The following is a 25,314-nucleotide window of genomic DNA, read 5'->3' on the forward strand; positions in this document are numbered from 1 at the left end:
TAAAATGTGTATGGAACATGTATGCATATGTAGCAAAAAAGCTGTAAAGAAACGAAGATATTTGTCCTCCGTAGAGGGTGGAGGGGTTAATATAAAAATATATATATATAAAACATTTAAAAAAGTGAATCAATCAATGTGCATGATGAAACATAGATATTCAAACAACCTATTCTAAAAATCAACCAACAACAAAGCATGCTGTGAAATATGATAATGAGGCCCCTCCTGCATCTTCTTCACTCAGATAGTTCAACTAAACATAGTTGAGTAACAACAAACGACTGAAAATATTTCTTGAAACAAATGTCCTGTTCAGTTGTGCTGAAATGTAGGTAAGGTGACAGACTTTCCTAAGATTGATCTGAATAAAAAGGAATGGAAAGTTACATCAATTTCTAATAACTAAATGCATTTTAAAACAGGATGATGGGAAAGTGAACATTTGTGTTTAAAATATGAACAGTGCCTTCAGAAAGTAATCATACCCTTCGACGTATTCCACATTTTGTTGTGATACAGCCTGAATTCAAAATGGATTAAATTTATGGTTGTTCTCTGGAGGCTCCGGACTGGGGAGCGTCGCTGGAGGCTCCGGGCTGGGGAGCGTCGCTGGAGGCTCCGGGCTGGGGAGCGTCGCTGGAGGCTCCGGACTGGGGAGCGTCGCTGGAGGCTCCGGGCTGGGGAGCGTCGCTGGAGGCTCCGGGCTGGGGAGCGTCGCTGGAGGCTCCGGGCTGGGGAGCGTCGCTGGAGGCTCCGGGCTGGGGAGCGTCGCTGGAGGCTCCGGGCTGGGGAGCGTCGCTAGAGGCTCCGGACTGGGGAGCGTCGCTAGAGGCTCCGGACTGGGGAGCGTCGCTAGAGGCTCCGGACTGGGGAGCGTCGCTGGAGGCTCCGGACTGGGGAGCGTCGCTAGAGGCTCCGGACTGGGGAGCGTCGCTGGAGGCTCCGGACTGGGGAGCGTCGCTAGAGGCTCCGGACTGAGGAGCGTCGCTGGAGGCTCCGGACTGGGAAGCGTCATTATCGGTTCCGGACTAGTGACCGCTGCTGCTGGCTCCATGCCATGGATCATCTCTACAGGTTCCGCGCCATGGATCATCACAGGAGGCTTCTTACCATGGATGATCTCTACAGGTGCCGGGCCATGGATTATTCCTACAGGCTTCGTGCCAGGGTTTATCCCTACAGGCTCCGGACCATTTATAACCCCTTCAGGCTTTTTGCCAAGGATTATTTCTACAGGCTCCGGGCCATGGATTACCTCTCGAGGCTTTGTGCCATGGAACATCCCTACAGGCCTCGTGCCATGGATCATGTCTATAGGCGTCAGACCATCGCTTATCACTGGAGGCTTAGATCGTGGAGCTGAAACTGGTCTCACCGGACTAGGAAGACACACTGAGGACCGAGTGCTCAAAGCAGGCACCGGCCGTACTGGATTATGGAGGCGCACTGGAGGGAGAGTGCGAGGAGCAGGCACAGGACGTACTGGATTATATAGGCGCACTGGAGAGAGAGTGCGAGGAGCAGGCACAGGACGTACTGGATTATGGAGGCGCACTGGAGGGAGAGCGCGAGGAGCAGGCACAGGACGTACTGGATTATATAAGCGCACTGGAGAGAGAGTGCGAGAAGCAGGCACAGGACGTACTGGATTATGGAGGCGCACTGGAGAGAGAGCGCGAGAGGCAGGCACATGCTTACCACAATAAGCACGGGGAGTTGGCTCAGGTCTCAGTCCTGGCCCAGCGAAACTACCCGTGTGCCCCCCCAAAACATGTTTTGGGGCTGCCTCTCGTTCTTCCCCGGTAGGCTCCGATACCTCTCTATTACTTGGCCCCAAGTCCAGTTTCTCCTTTCCGTCCACTCCTTGTGTGACCAGGTGTACATTTCTGCCTGGGCACGCCGCTCGATCCAATCATGGTGGGTAGTTCTGTAACAAGGGTCGTCTAAAGGGGACCAAGGCGCGGCGTGTAGAGTGCACATATTTACTTTAATGAAGACACTAAACAGAAAACAACAAAAACGACAGCCAACAGTTCCGTCAGGTAATACTTACAAAACGGAAAACAACTACCCACAAAACCCCATAGACAAACGCCAACATAAATATGATCTCCAATTAGAGACAACACGAACCAGCTGCCTCTAATTGGAGATCATCAAAACTCAACCTAGAACTAGAAAAACAAGAACAAAACATAGAAACAAAAAATATAGACTGCCCACCCATATCACACCCTGACCTAAATAAACAGAAAAACACAGCTCTCCTAGGTCAGAGCATGACAGGATGCCTGTTTTGGAATATTTGTATTCTGTACAGGCTTCCTTCTTTTCACTCTGTCAATTAGGTTAGCATTGTGGAGTAACTACAATGTTGTTGCTCCATCCTTAGTTTTTTCCTATCACAGCCATTAAACTCTGTAACTGTTTTAAAGTCACCATTGGCCTCCTACTGTAATCCCTGAGAGGTTTCCTTATTCTCCGGCAACTGAGTTAGAAAGGACACCTTAAACTCACAGACATCATTCAAACAGTTTTAGAAACTTCAGAGTGTTTTCTATCCAAATCTACTAATTATATGCATATTCTAGCTTTTGGGCCTGAGTAGCAGGCAGTTTACTCTGGGCACGCTTTTCATCCAGACGTGAAAATACTGCCCCCTACCCCGATGAAGTTAAAGGACATATTTGAAGTGACCTGGTGTATTGATACACCACCCAAAGTGTAATTAATAACTTCACCATGCTCAAAGGGATATTCAATGTCTGCTTTTTATTTTATTTTTACCCATCTACTAATAGGTGCCTTTCTATGCGAGGCAGTGGAAAACTTCCCTGCTCTTTGTGGTAGAATTTGTGTTTCGAATTCACTGCTCAACTGAGGGACCATACAGCTAATTGAATGTGTGGGGTACAGAGATGAGATAGTCATTTAAATATCATGTTAAACTCTATTATTGCACACAGAGTGAGTCCATGCAACTTATTATGTGACTTGTTAAGCATCATTTTGGTTTTGAAATGATTTAGGCTTGCCATATTAAGGGGTTGAATACTTTGTAGCTTTTCATTTTTTATTAATTTGTAAACATTTTGAAAAACATTATTCCACTTTGACATTATGGGGTATTGTGTGTAGGCCAGTGACAAAATCTACTTTTAATTCAGGCTGTAACACCAAAAATGGAGAAAAAGTCAAGTCAAAACCTTCTGAAGGCAATGTAGGTGTTCTCCTGGGTGGAAACTGACTGGAAAAGCTGACTATGATGTTTAATCTTGCATTCTTGCATGTCCTGAGTGGCGCAGCGGTCTAAGGCACTGCATCTTAGTGCTAGAGGTGTCACTACAGACCCTTGTCGATTCCAGGATGTATCACAGCGGTCGAAGGCTCTGCATCTCAGTGCTAGAGGTGTCACTACAGACCCTGGTTCGATTCCAGGCTGTATCACAGCGGTCTAAGGCTCTGCATCTCAGTGCTAGAGGCGTCACTACAGACCCTGGTTCCATTCCAGGCTGTATCACAGCGGTCGAAGGCTCTGCATCTCAGTGCTAGAGGCGTCACTACAGACCCTGGTTCGATTCCAGGCTGTATCACAGCGGTCGAAGGCACTGCATCTCAGTGCTAGAGGTGTCACTACAGACCCTGGTTCGATTCCAGGCTGTATCACAGCGGTCTAAGGCACTGCATCTCAGTGCTAGAGGTGTCACTACAGACCCTGGTTAGATTCCAGGCTGTATCACAGCGGTCTAAGGCACTGCATCTCAGTGCTAGAGGTGTCACTACAGACCCTGGTTTGATTCCAGGCTGTATCACAACCGTGATACACACAGTCGTGTGTTTAGACCATGGTAGTTCGTTGGTGATGTGGACAGGAAGAAACTTGAAACTCCAACTCCGTTCCACTAGAAAACTATTTTAATCTCAAAGTCATCTGTCCGACCGCGCAGCAATGATCTCTGTCCGACCCGCAGGTCCCTCAGGCATCCCTCGGGAATGCAGCCCTCTAGTGCAGTCAGTACACAACACCATGCTCATCATGTCTTATCAGGATCAGATAGTGACAGGGGTCCAAGCAGGGTCAGAGCAGCCAGGGAAGACATGTCTACGGAGCTCAGGTGAATTTTGCAGTATGTTAACAATATCTTGAATTGATGGGTAGACCTACAGTATCTACAGGACAGCAGCTTAAAGCTACAGTCTGGGATCTGGGGATAATGGTCATTTCAATTACTGAACTATTGATTCTATTCTTGGATAATATAATGTATAAATGTATAGCATGGTAATTCTTTGTCGTGCCTCATTTTAGGAGGATCAGATGGTGACAGGGGTCTCAGCAGGGTCAGACAGCCAGGGAAGACATCTGTGATGGAGGAGAGTTTACTTCTAAATGTTTTATTCTCTCTGTGCAGCAAAGACTGTACAAGCCAGATGCTATTTTAAGGCAAGTCTGACAAACCTCCAAAGTTGATTTCCAAACTGTATCAAGGGTTGATCGAGGCTTTTCCCCAAAAAATGTGAGGTAGACCTGGTAGAAGCTATTGATGTTGATGAATGGATACAGATATGTTAGAATGCCCTGTCATGTTCACATCATCTCAGACATAAACTACTGTAGTTTAAGACCATCCGTGGAACATACTAAATTACAGTGAAACTGAATTAGATGCACTCTGTCATTCCTCTGCTTGAGGAGTAAAACACAAAAGGGACATATTGGCATAATTATGGCCGTGAAGTCTGGCTGAATTATGGGAAAATATGTTTATTTTTTATTTTTTATCTCAGCATGTCTACAGATTCTCCCTTCTCCCTGTTTTTGTTTGCTTAGAAATGTTGATATTGGAACTCTTATCTGAAGAAACTGTGTAACCAAGCATTTATAGAGGCTAAGAAATACATTTCCATTAATTGGAAGGTTGGTTATCCTCCCACAATGTCAAGTTATGTATTACTAGATTAAGGGTATACTTCGCAACTTTCATAAGGTCTGGTTGGCTTTTATGGAATGAAGTACGAATGAGTGGGGTCTGTATTGAAAACATGTCCACGTCAGGTTAGAACCCGGTTTAGGTAATCCCTAGCTGCTGGGCTGCTCAGTCCTGGCCCTGGGGGTCTACCGTCCTGTGGGTTGTCACTCTGGCCTTGGCTTAACACACCCGAAACCAATAATGAATGTTTCAGTAAGATCCTAAAGCTGAGTGGGTTTGTGTTGGGTTGGGGCGCTGCGGAGTGGTGGACCCCTAGGGACAGGACGAGGTGAGCCAGCTATATTGTGTGCCAGTAAAAAAAGCTCTACAGTCTTATGAGATGAACTATATGCTGTTTCTGTTTATTCATGTATATTTGAGAGGGGGGTTCATATAGAGGACTTCTTAATTATAATTATTTTACATTTTACCTTTATTTAACTAGGCAAGTCAGTTAAGAACAAATTTTTATTTTCAATGACGGCCTAGGAACAGTGGGTTAACTGCCTTGTTCAGGGGCAGAACGACAGATTTTTACCTTGTCAGCTCGGGGATTGGATCTTGCAACTTTTCAGTTACAAGTCCAACGCTCTAACCACTAGACTACCTGCACCTTCTAACCACTAGACTACCTGCACCATCTACACTCTAACCACTAGACTACCTGCACCCTCTACACTCTAACCACTAGGCTACCTGCACCCTCTACACTCTAACCACTAGGCTACCTGCCGCCTCTACACTCTAACCACTAGGCTACCTGCACCCTCTACACTCTAACCACTAGACTACCTGCACCTTCTAACCACTAGACTACCTGCACCATCTACACTCTAACCACTAGACTACCTGCACCCTCTACACTCTAACCACTAGACTACCTGCACCCTCTACACTCTAACCACTAGACTACCTGCACCCTCTACACTCTAACCACTAGACTACCTGCACCATCTACACTCTAACCACTAGGCTACCTGCACCCTCTAACCACTAGGCTACCTGCACCCTCTAACCACTAGGCTACCTGCACCCTCTAACCACTAGGCTACCTGCACCATCTAACCACTAGGCTACCTGCACCCTCTAACCACTAGGCTACCTGCACCCTCTAACCACTAGGCTACCTGCACCCTCTAACCACTAGGCTACCTGCACCCTCTAACCACTAGGCTACCTGCACCCTCTAACCACTAGGCTACCTGCACCCTCTAACCACTAGGCTACCTGCACCCTCTAACCACTAGGCTACCTGCACCCTCTAACCACTAGGCTACCTGCACCCTCTAACCACTAGGCTACCTGCACCCTCTAACCACTAGGCTACCTGCACCCTCTAACCACTAGGCTACCTGCACCCTCTAACCACTAGGCTACCTGCACCCTCTAACCACTAGGCTACCTGCACCCTCTAACCACTAGGCTACCTGCACCCTCTAACCACTAGGCTACCTGCTCTCCTCTAACCACTAGGCTACCTGCACCACTCTAACCACTAGGCTACCTGCACCCTCTAACCACTAGACTACCTGCACCCTCTAACCACTAGGCTACCTGCACCCTCTAACCACTAGGCTACCTCTACCCTCTAACCACTAGGCTACCTGCACCCTCTAACCACTAGACTACCTGCACCCTCTACACTCTAACCACTAGGCTACCTGCACCATCTACACTCTAACCACTAGGCTACCTGCACCCTCTAACCACTAGGCTACCTGCACCCTCTAACCACTAGGCTACCTGCACCCTCTAACCACTAGGCTACCTGCACCCTCTAACCACTAGGCTACCTGCACTCCTCTAACCACTAGGCTACCTGCACCCTCTAACCACTAGGCTACCTGCACCCTCTAACCACTAGGCTACCTGCACCCTCTAACCACTAGGCTACCTGCACCCTCTAACCACTAGGCTACCTGTCACCCTCTAACCACTAGGCTACCTGCACCCTCTAACCACTAGGCTACCTGCACCCTCTAACCACTAGGCTACCTGCACCCTCTAACCACTAGGCTACCTGCACCCTCTAAGCACTAGGCTACCTGCACCCTCTAACCACTAGGCTACCTGCACCCTCTAACCACTAGGCTACCTGCACCCTCTAACCACTAGGCTACCTGCACCCTCTAACCACTAGACTACCTGCACCCTCTAACCACTAGGCTACCTGCACCCTCTAACCACTAGGCTACCTGCACCCTCTACACTCTAACCACTAGGCTACCTGCACCCTCTACACTCTAACCACTAGGCTACCTGCACCCTCTAACCACTAGGCTACCTGCACCCTCTAACCACTAGGCTACCTGCACCCTCTAACCACTAGGCTACCTGCACCCTCTAACCACTACGCTACCTGCACCCTCTAACCACTAGACTACCTGCACCCTCTAACCACTAGGCTACCTGCACCCTCTAACCACTAGGCTACCTGCACCCTCTACACTCTAACCACTAGGCTACCTGCACCCTCTACACTCTAACCACTAGGCTACCTGCACCCTCTAACCACTAGGCTACCTGCACCCTCTAACCACTAGGCTACCTGCCTCCTCTAACCACTAGGCTACCTGCCTCCTCTAACCACTAGGCTACCTGCCCCCTCTAACCACTAGGCTACCTGCACCCTCTAACCACTAGGCTACCTGCACCCTCTAACCACTAGGCTACCTGCACCCTCTAACCACTAGGCTACCTGCCTCCTCTAACCACTAGGCTACCCGTCTCCTCTAACCACTAGGCTACCTGCACCCTCTAACCACTAGGCTACCTGCACCCTCTAACCACTAGGCTACCTGCACCCTCTAACCACTAGGCTACCTGCACCCTCTAACCACTAGGCTACCTGCACCCTCTAACCACTAGGCTACCTGCACCCTCTAACCACTAGGCTACCTGCACCCTCTAACCACTAGGCTACCTGCACCCTCTAACCACTAGGCTACCTGCACCCTCTACACTCTAACCACTAGGCTACCTGCACCCTCTAACCACTAGGCTACCTGCACCCTCTAACCACTAGGCTACCTGCACCCTCTAACCACTAGGCTACCTGCACCCTCTAACCACTAGGCTACCTGCACCCTCTAACCACTAGGCTACCTGCCTCCTCTAACCACTAGGCTACCTGCACCCTCTAACCACTAGGCTACCTGCACCCTCTAACCACTAGGCTACCTGCACCCTCTAACCACTAGGCTACCTGCACCCTCTAACCACTAGGCTACCTGCACCCTCTAACCACTAGGCTACCTGCACCCTCTAACCACTAGGCTACCTGCACCCTCTAACCACTAGGCTACCTGCACCCTCTAACCACTAGACTACCTGCACACTCTAACCACTAGGCTACCTGCACCCTCTAACCACTAGGCTACCTGCACCCTCTAACCACTAGGCTACCTGCACCCTCTAACCACTAGGCTACCTGCACCCTCTAACCACTAGGCTACCTGCACCCTCTAACCACTAGGCTACCTGCACCCTCTAACCACTAGGCTACCTGCACCCTCTAACCACTAGGCTACCTGCACCCTCTAACCACTAGGCTACCTGCACCCTCTAACCACTAGGCTACCTGCACCCTCTACACTCTAACCACTAGGCTACCTGCCTCCTCTAACCACTAGGCTACCTGCACCCTCTAACCACTAGGCTACCTGCACCCTCTAACCACTAGGCTACCTGCACCCTCTAACCACTAGGCTACCTGCACCCTCTAACCACTAGGCTACCCGTCACCCTCTAACCACTAGGCTACCCGCCTCCTCTAACCACTAGGCTACCCGCACCCTCTAACCACTAGGCTACCCGCCTCCTCTAACCACTAGGCTACCTGCACCCTCTAACCACTAGGCTACCTGCCCCTCTAACCACTAGGCTACCTGCACCCTCTAACCACTAGGCTACCTGCACTCCTCTAACCACTAGGCTACCTGCATCCTCTAACCACTAGGCTACCTGCACCCTCTAACCACTAGGCTACCTGCACCCTCTAACCACTAGGCTACCTGCACCCTCTAACCACTAGGCTACCTGCACCCTCTAACCACTAGGCTACCTGCACCCTCTAACCACTAGGCTACCTGCACCCTCTAACCACTAGGCTACCTGCACCCTCTAACCACTAGGCTACCTGCACCCTCTAACCACTAGGCTACCTGCACCCTCTAACCACTAGGCTACCTGCACCCTCTAACCACTAGGCTACCTGCACCCTCTAACCACTAGGCTACCTGCCTCCTCCTCTAACCACTAGGCTACCTGCACCCTCTAACCACTAGGCTACCTGCACCCTCTAACCACTAGGCTACCTGCACCCTCTAACCACTAGGCTACCTGCACCCTCTAACCACTAGGCTACCTGCACCCTCTAACCACTAGGCTACCTGCACCCTCTAACCACTAGGCTACCTGCACCCTCTAACCACTAGGCTACCTGCACCCTCTAACCACTAGGCTACCTGCACCCTCTAACCACTAGGCTACCTGCCTCCTCTAACCACTAGGCTACCTGCCTCCTCTAACCACTAGGCTACCTGCACCCTCTAACCACTAGGCTACCTGCCTCCTCTAACCACTAGGCTACCTGCCTCCTCTAACCACTAGGCTACCTGCCCCCTCTAACCACTAGGCTACCTGCACCCTCTAACCACTAGGCTACCTGCACCCTCTAACCACTAGGCTACCTGCACCCTCTAACCACTAGGCTACCTGCCTCCTCTAACCACTAGGCTACCCGTCTCCTCTAACCACTAGGCTACCTGCACCCTCTAACCACTAGGCTACCTGCACCCTCTAACCACTAGGCTACCTGCACCCTCTAACCACTAGGCTACCTGCACCCTCTAACCACTAGGCTACCTGCACCCTCTAACCACTAGGCTACCTGCACCCTCTAACCACTAGGCTACCTGCACCCTCTAACCACTAGGCTACCTGCACCCTCTACACTCTAACCACTAGGCTACCTGCACCCTCTAACCACTAGGCTACCTGCACCCTCTAACCACTAGGCTACCTGCACCCTCTAACCACTAGGCTACCTGCACCCTCTAACCACTAGGCTACCTGCACCCTCTAACCACTAGGCTACCTGCCTCCTCTAACCACTAGGCTACCTGCACCCTCTAACCACTAGGCTACCTGCACCCTCTAACCACTAGGCTACCTGCACCCTCTACACTCTAACCACTAGGCTACCTGCACCCTCTAACCACTAGGCTACCTGCACCCTCTAACCACTAGGCTACCTGCACCCTCTAACCACTAGGCTACCTGCACCCTCTAACCACTAGGCTACCTGCACTAGGCTACCTGCACCCTCTAACCACTAGACTACCTGCCCCTCTAACCACTAGGCTACCTGCACCCTCTAACCACTAGGCTACCTGCACTCCTCTAACCACTAGGCTACCTGCACCCTCTAACCACTAGGCTACCTGCACCCTCTAACCACTAGGCTACCTGCACTCCTCTAACCACTAGGCTACCTGCACCCTCTAACCACTAGGCTACCTGCACCCTCTAACCACTAGGCTACCTGCACCCTCTAACCACTAGGCTACCTGCACCCTCTAACCACTAGGCTACCTGCCTCCTCTAACCACTAGGCTACCTGCCTCCTCTAACCACTAGGCTACCTGCCTCCTCTAACCACTAGGCTACCCGTCTCCTCTAACCACTAGGCTACCTGCACCCTCTAACCACTAGGCTACCTGCACCCTCTAACCACTAGGCTACCTGCACCCTCTAACCACTAGGCTACCTGCACCCTCTAACCACTAGGCTACCTGCACCCTCTAACCACTAGGCTACCTGCACCCTCTAACCACTAGGCTACCTGCACCCTCTAACCACTAGGCTACCTGCACCCTCTAACCACTAGGCTACCTGCACCCTCTAACCACTAGGCTACCTGCACCCTCTAACCACTAGGCTACCTGCACCCTCTAACCACTAGGCTACCTGCACCCTCTAACCACTAGGCTACCTGCACCCTCTACACTCTAACCACTAGGCTACCTGCACCCTCTACACTCTAACCACTAGGCTACCTGCACCCTCTAACCACTAGGCTACCTGCACCCTCTAACCACTAGGCTACATGCCCCTCTAACCACTAGGCTACCTGCACCCTCTAACCACTAGGCTACCTGCACCCTCTAACCACTAGGCTACCTGCACCCTCTAACCACTAGGCTACCTGCCCCTCTAACCACTAGGCTACCTGCACCCTCTAACCACTAGACTACCTGCACCCTCTAACCACTAGGCTACCTGCCTCCTCTAACCACTAGGCTACCTGCACCCTCTAACCACTAGGCTACCTGCACCCTCTAACCACTAGGCTACCTGCACCCTCTAACCACTAGGCTACCTGCACCCTCTAACCACTAGGCTACCTGCACCCTCTAACCACTAGGCTACCTGCACCCTCTACACTCTAACCACTAGGCTACCTGCACCCTCTAACCACTAGGCTACCTGCACCCTCTAACCACTAGGCTACCTGCACCCTCTAACCACTAGGCTACCTGCACCCTCTAACCACTAGGCTACCTGCACCCTCTAACCACTAGGCTACCTGCACCCTCTAACCACTAGGCTACCTGCACCCTCTAACCACTAGGCTACCTGCACCCTCTAACCACTAGGCTACCTGCACCCTCTAACCAACCCTCTAACCACTAGGCTACCTGCACCCTCTAACCACTAGGCTACCTGCACCCTCTAACCACTAGGCTACCTGCACCCTCTAACCACTAGGCTACCCGTCTCCTCTAACCACTAGGCTACCCGCCTCCTCTAACCACTAGGCTACCCGCACCCTCTAACCACTAGGCTACCCGCCTCCTCTAACCACTAGGCTACCTGCACCCTCTAACCACTAGACTACCTGCACCCTCTAACCACTAGGCTACCTGCACCCTCTAACCACTAGGCTACCTGCACCCTCTAACCACTAGGCTACCTGCACTCCTCTAACCACTAGGCTACCTGCACCCTCTAACCACTAGGCTACCTGCACCCTCTAACCACTAGGCTACCTGCACCCTCTACACTCTAACCACTAGGCTACCTGCACCCTCTAACCACTAGGCTACCTGCACCCTCTAACCACTAGGCTACCTGCACCCTCTAACCACTAGGCTACCTGCACCCTCTAACCACTAGGCTACCTGCACCCTCTAACCACTAGGCTACCTGCACCCTCTAACCACTAGGCTACCTGCACCCTCTAACCACTAGGCTACCTGCACCCTCTAACCACTAGGCTACCTCCTCTAACCACTAGGCTACCTGCACCCTCTAACCACTAGGCTACCTGCACCCTCTAACCACTAGGCTACCTGCACCCTCTAACCACTAGGCTACCTGCACCCTCTAACCACTAGGCTACCTGCACCCTCTAACCACTAGGCTACCTGCACCCTCTAACCACTAGGCTACCTGCACCCTCTAACCACTAGGCTACCTGCCTCCTCCTCTAACCACTAGGCTACCTGCACCCTCTAACCACTAGGCTACCTGCACCCTCTAACCACTAGGCTACCTGCACCCTCTAACCACTAGGCTACCTGCACCCTCTAACCACTAGGCTACCTGCACCCTCTAACCACTAGGCTACCTGCACCCTCTAACCACTAGACTACCCGCCTCCTCTAACCACTAGGCTACCTGCACCCTCTAACCACTAGGCTACCTGCACCCTCTAACCACTAGGCTACCTGCACCCTCTAACCACTAGGCTACCTGCACCCTCTAACCACTAGGCTACCTGCACCCTCTACACTCTAACCACTAGGCTACCTGCACCCTCTACACTCTAACCACTAGGCTACCTGCACCCTCTAACCACTAGGCTACCTGCACCCTCTAACCACTAGGCTACCTGCACCCTCTAACCACTAGGCTACCTGCACCCTCTAACCACTAGGCTACCTGCACCCTCTAACCACTAGGCTACCTGCCTCCTCTAACCACTAGGCTACCTGCACCCTCTAACCACTAGGCTACCTGCACCCTCTAACCACTAGGCTACCTGCACCCTCTAACCACTAGGCTACCTGCCCCTCTAACCACTAGGCTACCTGCACCCTCTAACCACTAGGCTACCTGCACCCTCTAACCACTAGGCTACCTGCACCCTCTAACCACTAGGCTACCTGCACCCTCTAACCACTAGGCTACCTGCACCCTCTAACCACTAGGCTACCTGCACCCTCTAACCACTAGGCTACCTGCACCCTCTAACCACTAGGCTACCTGCACCCTCTAACCACTAGGCTACCTGCACCCTCTAACCACTAGGCTACCTGCACCCTCTCCTCTAACCACTAGGCTACCTGCACCCTCTAACCACTAGGCTACCTGCACCCTCTAACCACTAGGCTACCTGCCTCCTCTAACCACTAGGCTACCTGCACCCTCTAACCACTAGGCTACCTGCACCCTCTAACCACTAGGCTACCTGCACCCTCTAACCACTAGGCTACCTGCACCCTCTAACCACTAGGCTACCTGCACCCTCTAACCACTAGGCTACCTGCACCCTCTAACCACTAGGCTACCTGCCTCCTCTAACCACTAGGCTACCTGCACCCTCTAACCACTAGGCTACCTGCACCCTCTAACCACTAGGCTACCTGCACCCTCTAACCACTAGGCTACCTGCACCCTCTAACCACTAGGCTACCTGCACCCTCTAACCACTAGGCTACCTGCACCCTCTACACTCTAACCACTAGGCTACCTGCACCCTCTAACCACTAGGCTACCTGCACCCTCTAACCACTAGGCTACCTGCACCCTCTAACCACTAGGCTACCTGCACCCTCTAACCACTAGGCTACCTGCACTCCTCTAACCACTAGACTACCTGCACCCTCTAACCACTAGGCTACCTGCACCCTCTAACCACTAGGCTACCTGCACCCTCTAACCACTAGGCTACCTGCACCCTCTAACCACTAGGCTACCTGCACCCTCTAACCACTAGGCTACCTGCCTCCTCTAACCACTAGGCTACCTGCCTCCTCTAACCACTAGGCTACCTGCCCCCTCTAACCACTAGGCTACCTGCCTCCTCTAACCACTAGGCTACCTGCACCCTCTAACCACTAGGCTACCTGCACCCTCTAACCACTAGGCTACCTGCACCCTCTAACCACTAGGCTACCTGCACCCTCTACACTCTAACCACTAGGCTACCTGCACCCTCTAACCACTAGGCTACCCGTCTCCTCTAACCACTAGGCTACCCGCCTCCTCTAACCACTAGGCTACCCGCACCCTCTAACCACTAGGCTACCCGCACCCTCTAACCACTAGGCTACCTGCACCCTCTAACCACTAGGCTACCTGCACCCTCTAACCACTAGGCTACCCGCCTCCTCTAACCACTAGGCTACCTGCACCCTCTAACCACTAGGCTACCTGCACCCTCTAACCACTAGGCTACCTGCACCCTCTAACCACTAGGCTACCTGCACCCTCTACACTCTAACCACTAGGCTACCTGCACCCTCTAACCACTAGGCTACCTGCACCCTCTAACCACTAGGCTACCTGCACCCTCTAACCACTAGGCTACCTGCACCCTCTAACCACTAGGCTACCTGCACCCTCTAACCACTAGGCTACCTGCACCCTCTAACCACTAGGCTACCTGCACCCTCTAACCACTAGGCTACCTGCACCCTCTAACCACTAGGCTACCTGTCTCCTCTAACCACTAGGCTACCTGTCTCCTCTAACCACTAGGCTACCTGCACCCTCTAACCACTAGGCTACCTGCACACTCTAACCACTAGGCTACCTGCACCCTCTAACCACTAGGCTACCTGCACCCTCTAACCACTAGACTACCTGCACCCTCTAACCACTAGGCTACCTGCACCCTCTAACCACTAGGCTACCTGCACCCTCTAACCACTAGGCTACCTGCACCCTCTAACCACTAGGCTACCTGCCTCCTCCTCTAACCACTAGGCTACCTGCACCCTCTAACCACTAGGCTACCTGCACCCTCTAACCACTAGGCTACCTGCACCCTCTAACCACTAGGCTACCTGCACCCTCTAACCACTAGGCTACCTGCACCCTCTAACCACTAGGCTACCTGCCTCCTCTAACCACTAGGCTACCTGCACCCTCTAACCACTAGGCTACCTGCACCCTCTAACCACTAGGCTACCTGCACCCTCTACACTCTAACCACTAGGCTACCTGCACCCTCTACACTCTAACCACTAGGCTACCTGCACCCTCTACACCCTAACCAATAGGCTACCTGCATCCTCTACACTCTAACCAATAGGCTACCTGCACCCTCTACACTCTAACCAATAGGCTACCTGCACCCTCTACACTCTAACCAATAGGCTACCTGCACCCTCTTCGCTCTAACCAATAGGCTAATCAAAAGACTTTGTATCTTTTCAAGAGTTGTTATATCATATTTAATAATGACCTCTTACCTAGCTTGAAGACTGTGGGCATTTTTGCTTACATTTTGTTCTAAGTAGGGATGGCATACTGGATTGTATAAAAATGCAGGAAATGCACTTTAGATGCCCCCCAAAAAATCTGGGAGAGGACTCCAAAACCCCCCCTCCACACACACACACACACACACACACACACACACACACACACACACACACACACACACACACACACACACACACACACACACACACACACACTTCTAAAACCAAAGTGGCACCCCTTAACGCACTAATCAAGTTCACCCACAGGTGTGGGGAAAGGCTCTCTCCATCTATCTCACGCAGGCACACATAAACACTCTGCAACTACACACACACATAAACACTCTGCAACTACACACACACATAAACACTCTGCAACTACACACACACACATAAACACTCTGCAACTACACACACACATAAACACTCTGCAACTACACACACACACATAAACACTCTGCAACTACACACACACACATTAAACACTCTGCAACTACACACACACATAAACACTCTGCAACTACACACACACATAAACACTCTGCAACTACACACACATAAACACTCTGCAACTACACACACACAAACACTCTGCAACTACACACACACATAAACACTCTGCAACTACACACACATAAACACTCTGCAACTACACACACACATAAACACTCTGCAACTACACACACATAAACACTCTGCAACTACACACACATAAACACTCTGCAACTACACACACATAAACACTCTGCAACTACACACACAAATGACTGTCAGCTCCTATGTATTTTATCCTACTAATGCGCACATTGATGGTCCTGGTGAAAATATACATAATGACAAGATTCTCTTTCCAAGCAAGACAAACATTATATACAAAGGCACTTGGTATTCTGATTCCATCAAGTGATATTTTCGTTAGAACTCACCCAAGTCGAAATGGGAACTGAGGGCAAACCCGGGGATGAAGAATGATGAAGACATTATGACCATCAGCAGAGCCGCCAACATCTTCCTCGCCATGTGTGGTTAATGATGTTGCAGAGACACTAGCCCACTGCAGCTTCTAATCAAAGAAATGGGCCAGTTGTAGAGAGAAACACTGCATTGTTTTGCACATTCAAACCCGGTTTTTGCGTTTCAAAGCGCTCCTTCATCTTTTGACAGGCAAAAAAAAAATATCAATCGGATTGAAAGGCAGATGTTGGCAGAATGTTAGAATGTCCTTTTGTTGGCTTGTATTTGATGGTATGTTTGCATGTCGCTGCATAGAACCATCAGAGTCTCACGTGCAATTGACCGTTTCCTAGGCAGTCCAATAGTGGAAAATGTGCTGTGATTGTCGCTGCAAAAGTGTCCCTGGTAAGTGCCGTTACCCGTAGAAAATCAACCGGATACCAAACAGTATTTAAATCGCTGCTATTCTCTTCAATCTCTGCTGCACCAAACGACGGACAGGTCTGATGTAGTCTATCATACCCCTCACATATTAACTCAGATGAATGCTCAATTCTTTGATCATGATATCACCAACAATAGCCTAATAGCACAATTTACTATCAATAACTCAATCTCATTTAATTAATGGCAGCTTCTCATTGCTGTTGCGTTAATAGCACAATCACATAGCGGCAGCTGTCCGCTTGCGGGTGCTGACAGCGAGAGCGCCATCTTGCCTGCTAATGTTCCATTCCCAAAAAAATCATTTCTGACTGAGCTGGGGTTCAGCTCTGCTCCTGAAACTGCGGGGGAGGGGGCGATGCGCTATAGCTGGCGGAGAGAGCCTATTTGAGGTGAGCAGTTAAAGCGAGACCAGTTTATACCGATGAACCAGTTGTAGTATGCTTATCTCACAAATCAAAATGTGTTTTTGGTCATAGAGTTAGGGTTTAGAATAGACTTTAACTGTCATCATTCACATTGTTGATATCAAGTCATGACGTGACTTATTTCATGTTTCAAATTTCATGTTTCCCTTTCCTTAGATATTATAATTATAAGGAAGGACTTCCTCCCTCTCCCTGCTGTTCTAAAGTGTCAGCCAAGACCCCCTCCCCTTCCATCCATCCATCTATCCCTTTACCCCCCTTTCCTTTCCTCCAGTCCTTCGCCCTCATTCCCGCTTCCTGACACACACACACACACACACACACCCTCTCTCTCTCTCTCTCGCGCTCTCTTTCTCTCCCATTAATTTAATTAAGATTTCCCCCGTCTCCTCGCGTGCCACGGTCCGTATGTCACTATCAACGCAACCCTTCCTTTTAACACAGAGAGACGGATAAAAATGTCACAGAGCTGTCAAGGAACGTCTGTTTCCCTTTCCATGGATGGAATTCCCTTTTTGTCACATTCTTCCCTTACAGAAAAAAACCCACATGAATTTCACATATAATCACGTGTTTCACATGTGATCTAATGTGATCTTATGTGAAGTTAATGTGATAACATGAAACTACACATGTGAAAACGTGATCTCATGTGAAATAAATAATAAACATGGAGATGCAAAATGTCAACATGTGATACCATGAAACTACACGTGACAATATTTGAATGTTTTTCACATGTAAAACTGCTAATTCAATCTTTACATATGAATGTTTTGCACATGTGAAAATGCGATTCTATATGTGAGAGATATTTTCAATTAGCAAGATTTTCACATGTGATAGTGCAAATTCAATTTTCACATGTGAATCTGCAATTCACATGTGAGGTGAAAACATGGTATTCTCCTCTCGTGAAAAGGTGGTGGAAATACGTATGATTTCACATGTGAACAACTGACCTCACAAGTATCTGTGTGGTTTTCATGTGGGAAAATTTTAACTCAATATGATTTTTCATGTGAAAATACAATTTCACATGTTTTTTGTTGTTGTAAATAGTGTAAACATCTTGAATAATTATGACTACACTAGATATGATCATTTAGTTATGATATTTCAATATAACACCACCTGGGATTTGAACACACAACCTCTAGATTTTAGGTATGCTGCTCTTTCTGCACAACAGTCTGTAGCAGTCCCCTACACATTCATTATCTATAATACATCTCCGCTCTTAGTAAAAGACTACCATCTGCACTGTTATTCTAGTTATCAGTTATTCTGGCTACTCTCTCATCATTGATTTAATTTACTTATTTCAGCAATTTGAGGATTTTCTCTACAGTTGTCTGATGTTGGTGGGGAATATTATTCTGTTTGAATGTTACTCCCTGAATCACTATGATAAATGTAATAGTTTTTCTTGAGTGTATTTTTAACAAAGTTGAGATTGACTTTGAAGTCCAAAGTGTATGAATACAGGTGAAATCAGTTACTGACACAGACATGGTGGAGTAGCAGGAAGATTGGACTGCTGTGAACACACTTAACCAACAAGGTCTTTTACCAAATAGGGATATCTTCTCTATACCACCCCTACTTTGTCACAACACAACTGATTGTCTCAAACACATTAAAAGGAAAGAAATTCCGCAAATGTAATTTTAACAAGGCACACCTGTTAATTGAAATTCATTCCAGGTGACTACCTCATGAAGCTGGTTGAGAGAATGCCAACAGTGTGCAAAGCTGTCATCAAGGCAAAGGGTGGCTACTTTGAAAAATCTAAAATCTTTCTTTAACACTTTTTTGCTTACTGCATGTTTACATATGTGTTATTTCATAGTTTTGATGTCTTCACTATTATTCTACAATGTAAAACATAGTAAAAAAGAAAGAAAAAAATCCTGGAATGAGTAGGTGTGTCCAATGGGAATAGAGGGTCATTTTTATTTGTAATAGAAAAGGAATTTTAGCTTTTATAATAAACGCATGCCTTTACATGGGTACATATTAGCTGCTAGGGCACAATATTTGAGTTATATTGGTCTAGTTACTTCATATTCTGATCCCTGACAGAATGGTACACCGTGTTGCTTATGTATTGTTTCCCTGGTAACAGCATGGATGGAGGGGTGATGGAGCGATGATTTCTGAGGTGAAAAGCTAACAGAAGTGGTTCTCTCCACACACGTCTCACCCTTAACACAGATCATGTTGAAATGCTGTGCACATAGGCTACCGTTTATATACCTGCATCGAGGAGGCTGGCGGGAGGAGCTTTAGGAAGACGGGCTCATTGTAATGGCTGGAGTGGAATACATGGAACGGAGCTAGAGTAAACATGCATGTTCGCTACCGTTCCATTTATTCCATTCCAGCCATGATTACAATGAGCCCGTCCTCCTATAGTTCCTCCCGCCAGCCTCCTCTGATCTGCATATCAAGTCGTTGGTACTGTATGTTGAAGCATCTACCTTGGTGTTCTCTGACTAACACACTGCAAAGTCAAATACAGACTCCTTGTGTTGTATTATTTAACAAATACACAATATAAACACAACCTCCAAAAAGATCCCGGTCAAATCCAACACAGATGGTTCATACACCCCTCTGCTCTGCTCACAGAGAAAAGCAGTGATGGAATCAGCACATTGGTATTAATAAAATAATAACCTCTTCCCTCTTCCTTTCCCCTCTCCTCCCCCTCCTCCTCTTCCCTCTTCCTTTCCCCTCTCCTCCCCCTCCTCCTCTTCCCTCTTCCTTCCTCCTCCTCCTCCTCCTCTTCCCTCTTCCTTTCCCCTCTCCTCCCCCTCCTCCTCTTCCCTCTTCCCCCTCCTCCTCCTCCCCTTCCTTTCCCCTCTCCTCCTCCTCCTCCTCCTCTTCCCTCTTCCTTTCCCCTTTCCTCCTCCTCCTCTTCCTTTCCCCTCTCCTCCTCCCCCTCCTCCTCTTCCCTCTTCCTTTCCCTCCTCCTCCTCCGCTTCCCTCTTCCTTTCCCCTCTTCTCCTCCCCCTCTTCCCTCTTCCTTTCCCCTCTCTTCCTCCTCCTCCTCTTCCCTCTTCCTTTCCCCTCTCCTCCTCCTCCTCTTCCCTCTTCCTTTCCCCTCTCCTCCTCCTCCTCTTCCCTCTTCCTTTCCCCTCTCCTCCTCCTCCTCTTCCTTTCCCCTCTCCTCCTCCTCCTCTTCCCTGTTTCTTTCTTTCCCCTCTCCTCCTCCTCTTCCTTCTTCCTTTCCCCTCTCATCCACCTCCTCTTCCCTCTTCCTTTCCCCCCTCCTCCTCCTCTTCCCTCTTCCTTTCCCCCCTCCTCCTCCTCCTCCTCTTCCCTCTTCCTTTCCCCTCTCCCCCTCCTCCTCCTCTTCCCTCTTCCTTTCCCCCCTCCTCCTCCTCCTCCTCTTCCCTCTTCCTTTCCCCTCTCCCCCTCCTCCTCCTCTTCCCTCTTCCTTTCCCCCCTCCTCCTCCTCCTCTTCCCTCTTCCTTTTCCCTCTCCCCTCCTCCTCTAGCCTCTGCCCACCTCCCTCCCTTCACCCTCCCCACTGTCCTCCTAACCACTTTCCTCATCCCTCCCTCCATACCAGACTCAGAGAAGTCCCCTGGGGGTGATGGAGTGAGAGGGCCTGTGGCTGCAGACTTGGAGCCCAGGTTTAACAATCCCCTCTGGAGCACGGGTCATTCTCCACCTGGGGAGCTGCAGCTGGTTCTGTGGAGCCGATCATTACCAAACCCCTGGTTTCACTCCCTCCCTCTCTTTCTCTCGCTCCCTCCCTCTCTTTCTCTCCCTCCCTCTCTTTCCCTCCCTCCCTCCCTCCCTCCCTCCCTCCCTCCCTCTCTTTCTCTCCCTCCCTCCCTCCCTCTCTTTCTCTCTCTCCCGCTCTTTCTCTTTCCACCTCTGTCTGTCTGTCTCTCACTCTCTTTTGCTCTCTTTTGCTCTTTTACTCTCTCTGTCTTTCTCTCTCTCCATCGTCTTTCCCCCTCCCTCCCTCTCTCATTCTCCCCCTCCCTCTCTCAATCTTCTCTCTACCCCTCCCTCGCTCTCTCCAGTCTCTCCCCCCCACTCTCTCCCCTCCCATCTCTCCCCCTCCCTCTCTCTTCTCTATATCCCTCTTTCTCTCTCTTCTCTACATCCCTCTTTCTCTCTATCTGTCTTTCTCTCTCTTCTCTATTTCCCTCTTTTTTCTCTCTTTCTTGCTCTCTCTCCATCTTCTCTCGCTTTCTCTTTTTCTAGCCAGCTGCTCTGGAACAGTCCCAGTGAAGCCTCCACTATGTGGGTGTAGAACTTCTCTCAGTAGGAAAACATCTAAAAATATCCCATATATTTAATTAAAGAACACAGACAAGAACACATACCTCTATGTCTAAAGTTAAACCATACATCCCAGAAACTGAAATCTGATGCATTGCACCAAATAGCTAAAAAGTGAATGCTCATCTCCAGTCCTTAGGCAGGTGCAGGCCTAATAACATTCCCCATACATACATCAGCTTAGTCATGGGTAGTGGACACGTAGTGGTGTTGTGTACACAGGCAGTAAAGCTGTGCATGTTAACACGTCATTAGGAAGCTGTCATCAGCAGCTCTGTTGTGTTAATCCTCTACTAATGTGCTGTATATAAATGTCCCAACATTGCACCCTATTCACTGTGTAGTGTACTACTTTTGATAGGGGCCCATAGGGCTCTCATCAAAAGTAGTGCACCACATAGGGAAAAGGGTGCCATTTAGGACTCGGACTATCTCTCTGTAATGAGATGCTTCACAATGGTAAATGAGTCTTTCACCAACTCATTTTACCGTAGGCCTTCAAGGTAGTCAGAATCAGAAATTCTTAATTTGGAGGAGACATGCAGTGAGTTTAATATAATGGAAAAATAAAATGGTAATAGTTGTAGTTTATTATGAAAAACAATTCGGTTGCACTTCAAATGGGAAATATTAAATCTTGGGTCAATATTATGTCAAAGGGATTTTGAGTAGAGTGTTGATAGGCAGCTCCAGTTAAATGTGTGCTAATTTTTGTCTATTTTCTTCCCTCAGTGTATATCTTACCACAGAAGTGACGTCCCAATTGCACCCTAAATACCTTTACGGAGCACTACTTTTTGACCAGGGCCCACAGGGTTCTGGTCAAAAGTAGTGTACTATGTAGGAAATAGGGTTCCATTTGGAACGCAGGCAGAGAGCTCCATCGCCCCTGATCGCTTGAGTTAGAAACTCTTCTTTATAACACAATGGCTAGTGGGCTGCCGTGAGAAACACTCATCGTCACCATTGCATTATATAAAGGCCATTAAACTCCTACTTACACAGTATCGTATACCACAGCCTGTTTCAATAGGTCTAACAGCATTGAGACCATGATAAACATATACGATTACTTGGTCATGTCGCCTTAATGGACATATTTTGCATTGCAGCTGCTTTTTTGTTGTTTAAGGCACTTAGATCTAAAGTAAATATACTATAGCAGCAGTATATTAAATATTTGAAAGGTGCAATCTGGGATGTAGGAATCTATATCTGTATACCAGAACAAGCAGTGGAGCTGACATTTTGCAACAATAAAAAACTCCCAGATTGTAGGTTTAATAGACATCCTAATAGTTAAACATCCCTCTGGTAAAAGAAAAGACGAGTAAAGGTGAGGTAGTTTCTCTGTCGGTGCACAGATAGATGCAGTGGAGAGAGACCAGAACAGATAGATGCAGTGGAGAAAGACCAGAACAGATAGATGCAGTGGAGAGAGACCAGAACAGATAGATGCAGTGGAGAGAGACCAGAACAGATAGATGCAGTGGAGAGAGACCAGAACAGATAGATGCAGTGGTGAGAGACCAGAACAGATAGATGCAGTGGAGAGAGACCAGAACAGATAGATGCAGTGGAGAGAGACCAGAACAGATAGATGCAGTGGAGAGAGAATAGAACAGATAGATGCAGTGGAGAGAGACCAGAAACAGATAGATGCAGTGGAGAGAGACCAGAACAGATAGATGAAGTGGAGAGAGAACTGAACAGATAGATGCAGTGGAGAGAGAACTGAACAGATAGATGCAGTGGAGAGAGACCAGAACAGATAGATGCAGTGGAGAAAGACCAGAACAGATAGATGCAGTGGAGAGAGACCAGAACAGATAGATGTAGTGGAGGGAGAACTGAACAGATAGATGCAGTGGAGAGAGACCAGAACAGATAGATGCAGTGGAGAAAGACCAGAACAGATAGATGCAGTGGAGAGAGACCAGAACAGATAGATGCAGTGGAGACCAGAACAGATAGATGCAGTGGAGAGAAACCAGAACAGATAGATGCAGTGGAGACCAGAACAGATAGATGCAGTGGTGAGAGACCAGAACAGATAGATGCAGTGGAGAAAGACCAGAACAGATAGATGCAGTGGAGAGAGACCAGAACAGATAGATGCAGTGGAGAGAGACCAGAACAGATAGATGCAGTGGAGAGAGACCAGAACAGATAGATGCAGTGGAGAGAGAATAGAACAGATAGATGCAGTGGAGAGAGAACTGAACAGATAGATGTGATAGAGAGAGAGAATAGAACAGATAGATGCAGTGGAGAGAGACCAGAACAGATAGATGTAGTGGAGAGAGAACTGAACAGATAGATGCAGTGGAGAGAGACCAGAACAGATAGATGCAGTGGAGAGAGACCAGAACAGATAGATGCAGTGGAGAGAGACCAGAACAGATAGATGCAGTGGAGACCAGAACAGATAGATGCAGTGGAGAGAGACCAGAACATATAGATGTGATGGAGAGAGACCAGAACATATAGATGTGATGGAGAGAGAACTGAACAGATAGATGCAGTGGAGAGAGAGAATAGAACAGATAGATGCAGTGGAGAGAGACCAGAACAGATAGATGTAGTGGAGAGAGAACTGAACAGATAGATGCAGTGGAGAGAGACCAGAACAGATAGATGCAGTGGAGAGAGACCAGAACATATAGATGTGATGGAGAGAGACCAGAACATATAGATGTGATGGAGAGAGAACTGAACAGATAGATGCAGTGGAGAGAGAGAATAGAACAGATAGATGCAGTGGAGAGAGACCAGAGCAGATAGATGTAGTGGAGAGAGAACTGAACAGATAGATGCGATAGAGAGAGAGAATAGAACAGATAGATGCAGTAGAGAGAGACCAGAACAGATAGATGTAGTGGAGAGACAACTGAACAGATAGATGCAGTGGAGAGAGACCAGAACAGATAGATGCAGTGGAGAAAGACCAGAACAGATAGATGCAGTGGAGAGAGACCAGAACAGATAGATGCAGTGGAGACCATAACAGATAGATGCAGTGGAGAGAAACCAGAACAGATAGATGCATTGGAGACCAGAACAGATAGATGCAGTGGAGAGAGACCAGAACAGATAGATGCAGTGATGAGAGACCAGAACAGATAGATGCAGTGGAGAAAGACCAGAACAGATAGATGCAGTGGAGAGAGACCAGAACAGATAGATGCAGTGGTGAGAGACCAGAACAGATAGATGTAGTGGAGAGAGACCAGAACAGATAGATGCAGTGGAGAGAGGCCAGAACAGATAGATGCAGTGGAGAGAGACCAGAACAGATAGATGCAGTGGAGAGAGAATAGAACAGATAGATGCAGTGGAGAGAGACCAGAACAGATAGATGCAGTGGAGAGAGAACTGAACAGATAGATGTGATAGAGAGAGAGAATAGAACAGATAGATGCAGTGGAGAGAGACCAGAACAGATAGATGCAGTGGAGAGAGACCAGAACAGATAGATGCAGTGGAGAGAGACCAGAACAGATAGATGCAGTGGAGAGAAACCAGAACAGATAGATGCAGTGGAGAGAGAACTGAACAGATAGATGCAGTGGAGAGAGACCAGAACAGATAGATGCAGTGGAGAGAGACCAGAACAGATAGATGCAGTGGAGAGAAACCAGAACAGATAGATGCAGTGGAGAGAGACCAGAACAGATAGATGCAGTGAAGAGAGAACTGAACAGATAGATGCAG

General features: G+C 48.9%; 1 protein-coding gene across 1 annotated transcript in view; it reads right to left on the reverse strand.

Moving 5' to 3' along the window:
* The window catches only part of LOC106589899 (serine/threonine-protein kinase LMTK1), a 116,738-nt gene extending 99,574 nt beyond the window's left edge, over nucleotides 1-17,164 (reverse strand). Inside the window, exon 1 of the mRNA XM_014180316.3 lies at nucleotides 16,396-17,164. Within this exon, the coding sequence (XP_014035791.3) occupies nucleotides 16,396-16,489 (94 nt within the window). The 5' untranslated portion in view covers nucleotides 16,490-17,164. The remainder of the gene's footprint in view (nucleotides 1-16,395) is intronic.
* Between the last annotated feature and the right edge of the window lie 8,150 nt (nucleotides 17,165-25,314).

Source organism: Salmo salar, chromosome 28, assembly GCF_965601325.2.
Source record: "Salmo salar chromosome 28, fSalSal1, whole genome shotgun sequence".
Classification (NCBI taxonomy): domain Eukaryota; kingdom Metazoa; phylum Chordata; class Actinopteri; order Salmoniformes; family Salmonidae; genus Salmo; species Salmo salar.